Source organism: Erythrolamprus reginae, chromosome 1, assembly GCF_031021105.1.
Source record: "Erythrolamprus reginae isolate rEryReg1 chromosome 1, rEryReg1.hap1, whole genome shotgun sequence".
Taxonomy (NCBI): domain Eukaryota; kingdom Metazoa; phylum Chordata; class Lepidosauria; order Squamata; family Dipsadidae; genus Erythrolamprus; species Erythrolamprus reginae.
In genome coordinates this window covers 185,228,586-185,241,590 of record NC_091950.1, presented here as the reverse complement: position 1 = coordinate 185,241,590, position 13,005 = coordinate 185,228,586, and the positions used below count along the sequence as shown (strand labels likewise).

Here is a 13,005-nt window from a genome sequence, read left to right as displayed (position 1 = left end):
CTCCCGCGCACACCGGCGGGCAAGTCCCGGGCTCGGGCTGCCAGCCCGGCAGCTTCTTGCTTTCTCCCTCACAAGTTCGCGCTCGTGCGCTCCCCCCCCCACCCCTCGCTTTTGCCGTCCCGGCTCCTTCCCGGCCTCCCAAAGTCTCTCGGAGTGAGTCCGAGAGGAGAGACCGGGGATGCACGGAGCCGCCGGTGCTTCCGAGACGCGGTAGGGGGGCTGGAGCGAAAGCCGCCCGCTCCCGCTTCTTCTCGCAAAGGGGTTGCGAGGAGGGGGAGGGGAAGCCAGAGGCGCTCGCTTGGCTCGCCGGCGCGGGAGGGGGGGGGGAGAAGGGGGTAGTGGAGGAAGGATGGGACTGGGGATATGGAGCTACCCCGGCGGCAGAGAAGCCGCCGGAGCTCCGCGAAGTCTCTCCGTCGCCGCGAGAGCCGGAGGAGGCGAAGCTGGGAGCGGGGATCCCGACTCCCTTCAGTTTGCCGCTCGCCCTGTTGGAGCCGCGGCAAGGGAGGGAGGGCGAGCTTCCTGGCTGCTCTACCATGACCTCCCGGCCACCTCCGGGCGGTGTTTGCATGTTTTCTGGCAAGCGACGGCCCCTACCATGTAACCTGACCTGTGCAGCCAGGGGCCTTGCGCGGCGGCGGTGGTGGTGGTGGTGGCGGCGCGGCGGCAACGGCGGCGGCAGCGGCAGCGCGGCCATTGAGAGCCTCTTTAGCTGCTCCTGAATCTGGTGCGTCCCTCTCTCTCCCTCTCTCTCTCTCTTTTTTTCTCCTTTCCTCCAATCCCCTCCTCTCCTCCTCCTCCTTTTTTTTTTTTTTTGCAAACTGATCTTTGGCTCTTTATAGTGTGAAAGTGATTTGAATTTGGCTCGGCGGCGCTCTGCGCAGGCGTCCAGGCTGCTGGCATGGTGGCTCTTTGCAAAGCAGCTGTTTTGGGTTTGAAATTCCAACATGGCAGAGGCTGCGGTCGGTCTTCCCTTCAAAAACTTGGAATGATTTCAAATCGGAGGCAGCGTCTTCGCTTCACCCGAGCCCCAAGCCGTCAGCAGCGCGCCGTCAGAATCGATTGTGCCCGACCCTCCAGGTAAGCCCTTCTCTGACTCCCTTTTCTCTTTCTCTTTCCTTCTTTTTTTCCCCTCCGCCCGTTCTCTTTTTTAAAATAATAATAATATTATTATTAATAATAATAATGCAATTTTAAACGCATCTCGAGCTGGCGCGCGGACGCTCTAAATTCCCCGAGCTTTTATCATTAAAAAATGTGTGCTTTTAAATCTAGACATATAAATACATATACTGTATATCTATATTGCAAATCGCCAAGTCTGGGTTTATTCTCTCGTTTGCCCCCACCCCCAATTCTCTTCCCCCCCTTGTTTTAAAGCGCGGTGTAGAAAGTAAAGAGCGATTACAATCGCAGTTTAGAGCTCCCCCCCCCCCCCCCAATCGCTTGCTAACAATAGTGCGGAGAGACGGAGTAAAGAATTCGGGATTGAGAGATGGATTGCGCTCCCCTCCTAATTAAGCCACTTTCACTTAAAGAAGCGGGGGGGGGGCTCTATTTATTTTTCAAGTTCTAGGCGAAGCGGTTACGTGTTGGTGGCTTGAGTGCAATTGGAGGAACTAAACTTTTAAGCAAATCAGTGTAAATAAGGATGGGGAAAAGTTAAGGGTGAGGGATGTGTGTGTGAACGGTATCTGAGAAGCTGATGCAGAAAAAATGTAAGCACCTCATCATTGAGGGGGGGCATGGCACGGTGGGCGTATTGTTGGCTTGGAACTGAGAGGAAGATGTATAATTTACTGGTATATACAACCCACTGATCCTATTACTATCTTCCCTGGAGCTCTTGTTAGTTTCAATAGGAGTGAGTGAAATTGACATGGACTTGTATTGCTGGTCATGTGCTCTCTCTCTCTCTCCCCCCCCTCTCTCTTTCTCTCCCCCCCTTTCTTTCTTCTCTGATCTGAGATTCCCTTTTTGTTGATGTTGCTTTCCCTCTTAATTATATGCATGTAGGTTAAATGAATACCTGACGAAAAGGCCCACGTTTCAAGGCAGTGACATTTGATAGCGGAGAGGAAAAGTGGCATTCATGAAAAGCAACCTTTGGAATTCCTGCTTGTGAGAAGAAGAAGAAGGAGGAGAGGAGGAGAGAAAAAAAATTCCAATTCAGCTTTTTTTTGTGCTGCCAGCAAGAAATGATCAGTAGCACCAGTGTTTATGGTAGGTGTGTTTGGGAATCTCGTTTACTTTTGTTGTTGTGCTATGGACAGTATTCCTTTTGTTTTTAAAAGAGCATGGTGAACATTTCGGAGGACTTTGCATGTTGCTGAAGATCCCTGTAACAAGGTTAACAATAAAGCTTTAGGTGTATAAATAAGATGTGTGTGGATATGCGGGTGTGCACCGCCTTATTTTATTTATTATTATTTTATTTCTAATTTTCTGCTTTGAACAGACTTACTTTTTTTCTGTTATGAAGCTAAAGTTGCATGTTACTAGCAGAGCACCATGTACACTCAAATAGGATGTAAATTAGTCAACTTGCTCACTGTAAAAGGAGGAGGGAGGAGAGACCACGCACACAGCTAAGCCTTCCTATACCGCTATGGTTTCCTGTTTATTTTTCAAGTGTAGTTATTATTTTTTCAATTGAGGTCTCCCTCTTTTTCATTTTTTTTCCACCGGGGTTTAGATGAGGATAATAAAACCCTTTCTAGTGATCTTCTAATAAATGCCTCTGTTTCCTGCAAACCTTCCCCCTCCCCAGTTTCAGTCTTCCAGTTTAATAACGGCCTGTATATTTTCTATCCTGTTTTCCATCTGGCGGCTTGTCATTGCTCTGCTGTGCAAATGGAACAACCATCAGATGTTGTAGGAGATGTGAACAATTATTCTAAGAGGAGATATTGTATTTTTTTAAAGGGTCATGGTAGGCATGCCTGATGAAACAGAGAGAATTGGAATATACCTGTCCAGTGCAATGCACACAAGGCCATTGGTAGAAGCCCAGGAAACCATATCGGCAGATTAATATTTCGTTTATAAGTTTGGGAATTTGTGCCAAGGGGGAAAGGCCAAGAATGTATCTGCTTTTAAATTAGAGACAAATACGGATTAGGGTAGAAACACATGGACATTGGTCGGGCTGTTGGCTGGAGCATGGACAGAGTTGGCCATTGATTTTTCATAACGGCACATAACTGCATTCGATTCAGAAGTAGTTGCCCAAGTCGGCCTTGCCCATAAGCGAATGATGAAGATTTCTATATATTTCCAATAGAATAAAACAGAACTGCTATCACAATAGAAAGTATCTTTATCTATCTATCTATCTATCTATCTATCTATCTATCTATCTATCTATCTATCTATCTATCTATCTATAATTTGGAACTTGTTGGCTTTGAGATGATCAATACAGCAGGGTTTATTTTAGATGCAAATAATCAACCCTGACTCATTTTAAATGGGAGGGGAATGAGAGAGAGGAGAGCAAAAAGACAAGGCTTTCTCTCCCTCTCTCTCTCTCTCATATAACCCACCCCCCCTTTCCTAGAGCTGTTGGAGAGAATGTGATTGCCAGATGGGAGATTTCCCTCTGTGATGTTAAAGCTGTAATATATATTCACAGCAGATTGGACCTGCTGCTTGTGATGAGGGTATTACATTTATAAATTTTAAATCGGGAATTGGATAGTATGCTGAGAGCTGAAATTGGATGGGGTGAATCGTTGCCACTGTTTAAATGCTGTTCCTGGAGAAGGAGGATGAGGAAGATGATTCCAACCGTAGTAATAGGTAGTAATCATGCCTTGGGCTCTCCCGTTTTGTATATACTGTACGGCACATGTGTATTTCCTCCCCCCCCCCCCCCTTTGCATGCTTTTCACTCCATCCACATTCCTGCTTCTCAGTTTCCTAGTAGAATAGCTTAACTTACAGAGTGGTTGAGAAATTGCACCCATCCTTTGGCTGGGGGGGGGGGGAGTCCACGAGCGCTAACAAATATAATCTCTTCTGCATCTCTATTATAATGACTCAACCAAATTGTGTGGCTGTGATCATTGTCTGCAGATGTGCCTCCTGCTTATTTTTGTTTCATGGAGGGTGGGGGCCTGTCAGAGGCAAAACATCCAGAATCAGGAACCAGTCACACTCCAGCAATTCTTCTGGTGCAAATTAAAAGTGTGTTCTGGTCAGGAAATGAAAGCTACTGTGTCTCTTTTGAACAAGTCGTTTATCAAGGAGAACATCTATCAAACAGGCACTTGTCACAATATATTGTGGGGAGAAAAAAGTTGGGAAAGCTGCCTTAAAACGTTTCCCCTTTCTTGACTTAAAAATGTACCTAAAAATGTATTACAGGGAAAGCTGTAGTAAAACGTTCCTCCCACTTAAAAACAATTAACACGTCCTCTTCTTAAACAGTTGTGATATTAAGGTTCTTAAGATAAAGATGCATCTACTATCCCCCTTTTATATTTTTAGAGTAAAAAATTATTGCATCTGTTATTTTAATTTGTTAATGGCCCAGATGTTTTTTTTTCCTATTGTTTTTAATAATATCAGTAATCATCTGTAATATGCTTTCCAAGTTGGGTTGGCAAGGTTCAGATAGAAGATTTCTGACTTCTGATAAATCTTCTCTGGTCTGTTGAACTTGCCAGGAAAGCTTTGTACCCAATCAGACAGCCTGTTAAGGACACCTTTGTATAGTATCTCATTGACAAATGCACAAGGGAATTCTTACTATAGATAGGAAGCTTCATTACAGGTTATTCAGATCAGGAATCCCTTTGTTATTGCTTTAACTCTGGACATACATAACATTGTTTTCAAAACTATATGGGAAGTGAACTTCCAGAAAAGTTGTCGGTTTTTCTTTGCAAGACAAAAAAAATTGTTAAAAAGTTTCTTGAAATAGATTTATTCTGGAGGTTTTTCTTTACCTTTTTTTTCGGGGTGTGTGTGTGTGTGTGTGTTTGTAATTGCGAAATAAGGACTGTTGTAATCTCTGTCATTGGGTTGCACAAACCCTAATAGGAAGTTTTGATATTGATATTTATTAGTGAATCATGTCTGTTTTATAGGCAGTGCGGTAGGAAAATTTATTGTATGATCTTTCATGACAAAAAGTGACTGCTGTCAGTGTAATCCTATGTGGACGGCCGTCACTCCTCCCCCTTCTCCACCCTCCACCAAAGCGATTATATGACAATAGAGCTCTATTGGAATAAGAGTGGGATTTGTATCAGTTTTACAGCAGACAAATTGGTGTTTACCTCTGGATAATAAGAAATGGCTTCAGGACTGTTCAGGCAGACCTAGCAGGACATAAAAACAGTAGCTGTGAACCCTCAGTCATCTGATCAATACAACCAAGGAACTTTTCTCCAAGTTCTTTCAAAGATTTGGTATGGAAGTTCAATTTATGACAGGGCATATGTTCTATGAATTTCATGGAGAAGCAGCAAGGTTATCTTTATGCTCAGATGCTAACTTTTATATTATTATTATTATTATTTATTATTATTATTTATTAGATTTGTATGCCGCCCCTCTCCGAATGTAGTCCTACTGCTTGGAAGTATCTTCTTCCACCCACTCGCACGCACGTGTAACCATGCAGATTCTAGACAATCCAACTTGAACTTAAAAGAAGCAGTTAACGCGTGTGTCTAAAACATGTTGAGGAAGGGGTGTGTGGGATTGAGGGGTGGGGGGGAAATAAGGAGGCTGCGGCAAGTATTTATATCTACTTTTACAATAATGCTTTCGGAGGCTGGTTGTTCCAATTCATGTGTACCTGTCAATTAGTTAGCTCTGTGTGTGCATGCAAGGAGTTTCTCTGTGTAATGACTGATCTTCCTGCAGTCTTAATCATCAATTAATCAGCTAATCTGCTTGTTTAGGAGCCATTTTAATGATACAAAACCAGCATGATAGCTGTACGTAGGAAACTCTCTTGCAAGTTGTTTTTAATCCACTTGTCTAATCTAGTGTTAGTAGATCAGATAAATATGTTGCTTTGCCTTCAATTAATAATGCAATTAAAATGCATCCTTATTACAAAAGAACAAGACCTGAAAACAAACTAAAGGCAACGGGTTTTTTTGCATTTAAGTATTTTCAAAATTGCGGTGGATGTATTGACATGCCTTTTTTTTAAATTAACTGGAATTTCATAATGATTTTAATGGGAGAAATGTGTTATCTGGGCATTTTGTGAAGTAATGGAACATTTTTATTATCAATAGGCACAACGAACCATTTCATTGGGGCACCAGCGTATTTGTTAGTTATCCCCCATCATTAATGAGCAAAGCAATAGAAACAAACAATAACATTTAATTTGGAATAGCCAGCTTTTTCTTTCTTTTTCCCCTTCCCCTTCTTTTGTGAATCAGAAGCTGCATGAATCAGTGAAAGTTAGTGATAGCAGAGTAACTTTGAATCTATTGAGTGATCTTCAGTTAATATTTCCTTTTTCTGAAAGAAAGCAAAATAGTAATTTGCATGTAGTTATTAAGACCAATTGCCTTTTAAAAGGCTAAAGGAAGTCTATCAAATGTTTTCCCCCTTACCAATTAATAATTATTCTCTAATAATCAAAATATTTTACCCATGATACTGGTATCTTTCTCTAGAAGTAAGCCTGCCTGGATTCAGCCTTATTTAATTTCTTATTGAATACATGAGATGTTTTTCCTTTTTTTAGTGCTTTATTTTCTTTCCCTTTTTTGAGTTGTAAAACACTTTGTACAATTACTATTGTTAAGTTTTATGTTCTTTTTATGGTGAAGTGTGATTTTGTGTTTCTCTTGCAATAAATCTTACATGGAATATAGTTTCGTGGATTTTTTAGATCCAATAAGTCAGAGAACTCTGCATTTAATTAAGAATGCAATGTTCTATCTATCTAGTCAGAAATTAGTTTATTTTAGTTAAAGGAGTTTACTCCTAAAATATTGGATCAGCACCATTAAAAAGCATAAAAGCCCTAAAGATAGAGACAATTTATATATAATAAACTCCATATATCATTAGACTATATTCATTAAAATATACAGATATGTAGATATCTGTAAATATGCGTACCTGATGACAATGCTCAGATCACAATTTCTACATAGGAACTGAATTATGTGTATTCCTATAACTACTAAATATAAACAAATTTGTTTTTCATGAATCAAGAGAGAGAGGAAAAGAAAGGATAAAATGTGACTCTATTACACGAGAAATGCGTAATAGGTATATTATTCCATGCAGGGAATATTGTAATCTTTCCTGACAATAAAGCTTAAACTGAATTAAAAACCTAGGCTAAATTAAAAAAACTGGAGCTATCAGTCTAGCAGAAGAAATGAATGATTGTACAGTACAATGGTAAATGTCTACATACCTGTTGATTTAATCAATAAAAAAAATCTTCCCCAAAGCAACTGAGTTTGGTTTCTCCAATAAAATAATAGATATTTGTAGGAAATACAACAACACAACTACAAAAACAGCACCGGCATTAACAGTTATTCTTGTTATAATGTGAGCCAAATTTCTCTGCCTCATCATAACAAACTGCATTTGGGAATAAGTTATTTTGGGTTACAATTTGCCCCAGAAATATCAATCATGGTTCCAGCCACACGTTTCATATTTTCTTTTGAGGATAAATTGTAGTTAAAGTGGAAATGCATGAATAATAATAGTATTTTGTATCTTTTGCGGAAAGTAGTTTGTAATACAGGACTTCTCAAATAGTCAGCCACTGCTGCTTATCATGCTTTTTATTAAATAATCAGGTCATATTCATAGCTTTACTGAAGCTAATGCAGCCCACTCAGATGGCATGGTAGAGAGATTCATATACTGTAATGTGAATCCAGTATTGTAAAAATGTTCTTACAAAAGGACACAATACATTTCCCTCAGCAGAGAAATGACATTGGTAATAGAGTATCTCTTGTGTGGTCTTTGGACGGTCTATTACTTCGGTGAGTTTGTGTGCATAAACGCGCACATGACATGGCTTCCTTCAGTGATTTATCTGAAGTAGTCTATCTGTGTTTGTCTACTCCTGGTCCAAATTGCAGATTGAGCAATGGCTTGTTTGAACAATATAATTTAGTTTCTTATATACTTCGATCAGTTTATGTTAACTGTTTGTAGTAGCATGTTTGCTGAAACTCTTTTCAAAGATGCTAGATTACAGTTATTATTCTATTAAATATTACGCAGTATACAGCAGCATTTTCCTGTTCCTGTATTTTTGTATGTGATGAATATTTTTTTAAAGTATTTAATTTAGACTTTAAAGATAAAGCCTACATTCCTTGATATGGCTAAATTTAAACAATTTAATCATCTTTAAAATACCTAATCTTGAGCAAGCCTTGCAACACGCATGAGCCTATGCGGATTGTCCAAGCATCTTTTTGCTTTGCTTTAATGCAACTTAAGATAGATATGATTCAGTAATGATTCAAATCAGAATGTCACATTTCTGCAAGTTGCTTTTGTCATTTGAAATTGTTCTGGAACAATTTGAAAGAATCTTTAAAGGCTAGCTGGAAGTACAGGTAAGAAGGCTGCGGTTATCTGAAAATTTCCTTACTTGAGGGCACGAGCTGTGGAGTTTATTGATTGCATTTTTGGAAAAATGGGTCTAGAAACAGACTGCTGTAGACCTTTTTCCCCCCCTACCAATACTGACACCTGTGAGTCCTTTTGTGTACTCTAGCGTGCAATCACGCGTATGCTTATTGATGTGAAGAAAGTGTAGTGCTGTATCTATTTTCTGGCCATTATTTCGTTTCTCTTTTCCCCATCCCAGTTCTCACCAATGGAATTGCCTTTTGCTACAGAGAAACTCATAAAGTTGGCGCTGCAGAAATAAGGTTTGCTCTCTAAAATATTATTGTGATAGTTGAAGTGAATTAAATATCAAGCAACCTTTTTGAGAGATAACTCAGGCACCCAGGAAATAATCTGAACCCATTGGAAGGGATGCCATTTATTTTCAAAAGCAATTTCTGCCTTCCGACAAGAAAGGCTCCATGGAAGAGAGAGATATCAAAAGAGGCAACCTGGTTCTTTCATGTGTTTGAGCACTCAGGTACTTACAGAATTGTTTCTAAGAAGGGAGAAGAAATGATCCCAGTTTAAATGTCTTCTTATTGGCATTTGCCAGTCTCATTCTATATAAAGAGCTTTAGAAACAAACTTTCCTTGACATTGGGCTTAATGGATGGATATACTTCTACCATATGCACCTGCAACAGCCTAAGTGAGATACTTAGCAAGTAGCTGAAAGGAATAAATCAGTTTCCCATAACAGCAGAGAGAGCGTGCATGCAAGGAAGGTTTTTATATTCCACTTCTCCACTGCAGGCATTATTATATCTGTCCAAAACAAATACAATATTTTTCTTTGTCCTGGGTTTATTCAGCAGCAAGCTCTTTTTGGGGGGTGAAGTAATAATGGATTTTACCTTTAGTTCACAAAAGTTGCTATTTTGTGTCTGATAGCACAAGACCTCAATAGTTAGACCTCAATAAATCCTACTGAATTCAGGTAGGAGCAGCTTCTGAGTAAGCATGTATTTGAAGGATGGTTATAATGTCCATCTAATTCTTTGGCCTCCCCCTCTCTTTGAGCTGCTGCAAGAATGGTACAGAAACCCAGCAGCAAAATCTTTACAGATTAATTTTTTAAACAGGTTTCCTGCTTCTTGGAAACTTACTTTCTTTCCCTGGCAAGTCAATTTTAAAGATGCAGCTGTAAGCCAGAAGAAAACAGGGCAACTGTATGGGGACATAATATCCCTGTTACAGAGAGAAAAGACACCGGGGGACACAATGCTGTAAAGTCTGTGGATTAGTGATAAAAGATGGTGTGTTTAACAAGGCAGCACATAAATATGGACATTACCTTGGAAATATTTAGTGTTTTCCCACCAAAGGGTTTGTGGATAATTTCCTTCAGAAGAATGACAATTTAGTGCATTTAGTAAAGATTTAAACCTGCCTTGCCACCAACATAATAACCTCTTTGCGTTAGCCTGGGTGGTAATTTATCATGCTATAGGAATTACCCTGGAATAAGTGAACTGAACATAGAGAAGGAAACTTAGATTTGAAGCAATGGATGAAGAAATGAAATAACAAGAGCCATCATGATGTCTTTTGTTTTAACCCTGTTATTTTGAATTCTTAATGATTATATGCCATGTTCTGGTATGTGCAAGGTATGATGCTAAGTAAACTACTCCTTCTTTTGTGGTTGATGCTGTTGTTGTTACTGTTTCTTCACTCTCCTGAATTCCTTTGCTGTCATATGGCTTAGATTTAACTGGCTCATTATCTCATAAGTATAAAAGGAAGCCATAGAAAGGAAAGTACTTGTCAGTGATGTTGTTTTAAACTGAAGCTGTTTTCCATGAGCTGGGCATTTTTCTGCCTGCTGTTTGTGTTGGCCACATTTCCTTAAAGGATAATCTGACTTTGTTGGTCAAGTTTGGCTTAGAGACAAGCTTGTATTAATACATGTGCTATACTAAAAGGTATTGTGCAATGCAACATTTCTAGAGGCCGGGCTATTTTCAGTGATGAAAGGGAGTTGTGCAAGGCTTCAGCTAATTTTCTTGAACGGACTTTAGTAAAATGAACGACAGTCAGCTGCCTCCAACATTGAATTGAGTGGATTTGCTCTCATTTCTCCCCCTCTCCACCCCCCAAATGGGCTTTTCTAGTTCTAAGAAATCTGCTTGGTAGCTCATGGCTTTCCATCAGTGACATAGTGGGATGCAGTTCTATTTCTAGAATCTTTCCAAACCTTTGTGTTTGATTTGTTCATGGCATACAATCCTGTTGAAATATTATCCCCCCCCCCCTTCAGATGACATTATTTCTCTTATGGGTATAAACACATGGCTATTAAAACTATCCTTTCCTTAAAAAAACTACTGTTCTTCTAAAGAATCCAGATGGGGAGTGGCCTAAAGTTGCTGAATGAGGATTTCAGTGGAGGTCCCCACAGTCTTAGTCCATATTCCATTGACTCACATGGAGCACTAGATTAGCTCTGTGCATGGACAGCATGCTCCTCTATTCATAGGAGAAGGGCCGTATAGGCTGCTGTCAGTGAGTAAAAGCTTTAGTGTTGATACTTGCTGCATACTTTTATTGTGGAAGGAAGAAATGGACTGTATTAAACCACTATTTGCACAGATGTTTAAAGGACTTTAGTTTGGACAGGTTCAGGCCTATGTCTGTGCAAGGGATCAGAAGAAGGGAAAGATTGGGTTATCTTTGAAAATGATTTTTTGTATCTTCATTTTTTTTTTCTCTGTGAGCTTTGGGCTTGTCTATTTCTGTATCCCTTTGTCAATGCTCGGCGATATAAGCCTACAATAAATTGAGACCTTCGTGGGTTCATGCATTGTCCATTTCTGCCTATTTTTAAGGAGCATGCACAGTGAATAGAGCCATTGTTCTGAGGACATTTTGGTTCTGCATTTATGAGGTGCAATAAGAGGTTCCATAATCTTGGATTGGTGCAAGTTGAAATCGAGGAGGAAACCAGTAGGGGTATGTTTGCAGTTTTGCAACTTTTCCTATCTTCTGCATCTCCTGCTGCGCCCCCCCCCCCCCAAATAAAATTAGGAGAGCTGGCTTTATCAAGAGTATCTAGTATATAAATGGAATAAATTTAAAAAGTAGTCAAATAATGAAGAATCTCTGAATCAGCAACGTAGGTGTTTCTCAGACTATCGTAGAGCAATTATTTGGCTTCTATCTTTTTGCTAGTTTATAAACATGGGCCTGATCATTTCCAATTATTTGCAGATTTGGCATCTTAACATTTTAAATAATAGCGGTAATTATAATGTATAACCATACAAACAGCAACAAAGAAAAATGCTATTGAAGTAAAAAACCTGCACTGATTTTTTGTACGCTCTACAAACAGGAACAGTAGAATTATTCTCTTCTTCGTGGGAAGTGCTTTGCGGTTTGCAAATATTTACTGGTAAATTAAATGGTAAATTAAATGCATATGCAGGTATTCACATATTATTTTCCCTGCAGTTCTAAAGACTTAAAATGTGATTCCTTAATTTGTCTATTAAATTTACAAATAGGAAACCTTAGTGATTACCTAGTTGTGTCCCAATTCTTAATACTGAATTTTGTAAGTTATGAGCTAAGCTATTGTCTTATTTCCACTTGTCTGGGAGTCGGTGTCTGGGAGTTAGTCCTGCATTTTGCAGTATGACTTAATGCCCTCTCAGTGTATCTTTATTTCTTACTAACATTTGCTGGAATTCATTGGGATTTACAGTATTTTAAAGCAGGACTCCTACAATTTTAGCCTCAGATGGAAAAGCTTTTTATTTGCTGATTTAATGTGCATAAAAAGTGTCCCTTGCGATGCGCAGCTGAATTGGGAAGAAAAGGAAACAGCCCAGATTTCAAATAGGGTGGGACCTGAGTTGCCTCTCTTAGCTGAATAGGATATACAGTATTACAGAAGATGACTTTTTCTTCCTTTATGACTCTGGCTCCATGATGAGAAAAAGAAAAATTAAGCCTGGATAAATTTAAGGCAGAGGTGTTTTCCTCTTTATCTCAGAAAGCAGAGTATGCTCTGACAATCGGGCTGCTTCTTATATAGTGTTATTTTGCTCTCTAAAACTTCCTTTTTCAAATGGGCCTGACACTAAGTCTCACTGAATGTGCATCTCAGCACAAATTCAACTGGGGAAAAATTACTTAGCTTAGAGAAAGGAATACAACCATTATTTTAACCATATACTAAACATAACATAAAAACCTCATCTTAATAGTATAGTTAACATGAGATGAGGTGAAATGGTTAAACTTTCTCCCGTTTTTTGTTTTAAATTAAAACAATGTTTTTTAAAAACTATATAATAGTTTCAAATGCACAGCGTCCTGTGAGGAAAAATAAAATCATTGCCCAATTTGGGATGATACATA

General features: G+C 39.4%; 1 protein-coding gene across 2 annotated transcripts in view; it reads left to right on the top strand.

Moving 5' to 3' along the window:
- The first annotated feature begins 328 nt into the window (after positions 1-328).
- FIGN (fidgetin, microtubule severing factor) overlaps positions 329-13,005 on the top strand; it is a 185,955-nt gene continuing 173,278 nt past the window's right edge. The window contains exons 1-2 of one of the 2 annotated variants that reach the window (XM_070731653.1): positions 329-1,080; positions 2,017-2,223. In XM_070731653.1, the coding sequence (XP_070587754.1) occupies positions 2,199-2,223 (25 nt within the window). In that variant the 5' untranslated portion in view covers positions 329-1,080; positions 2,017-2,198. The remainder of the gene's footprint in view (positions 1,081-2,016; positions 2,224-13,005) is intronic. The other variant, XM_070731654.1, reaches the window with a different exon arrangement.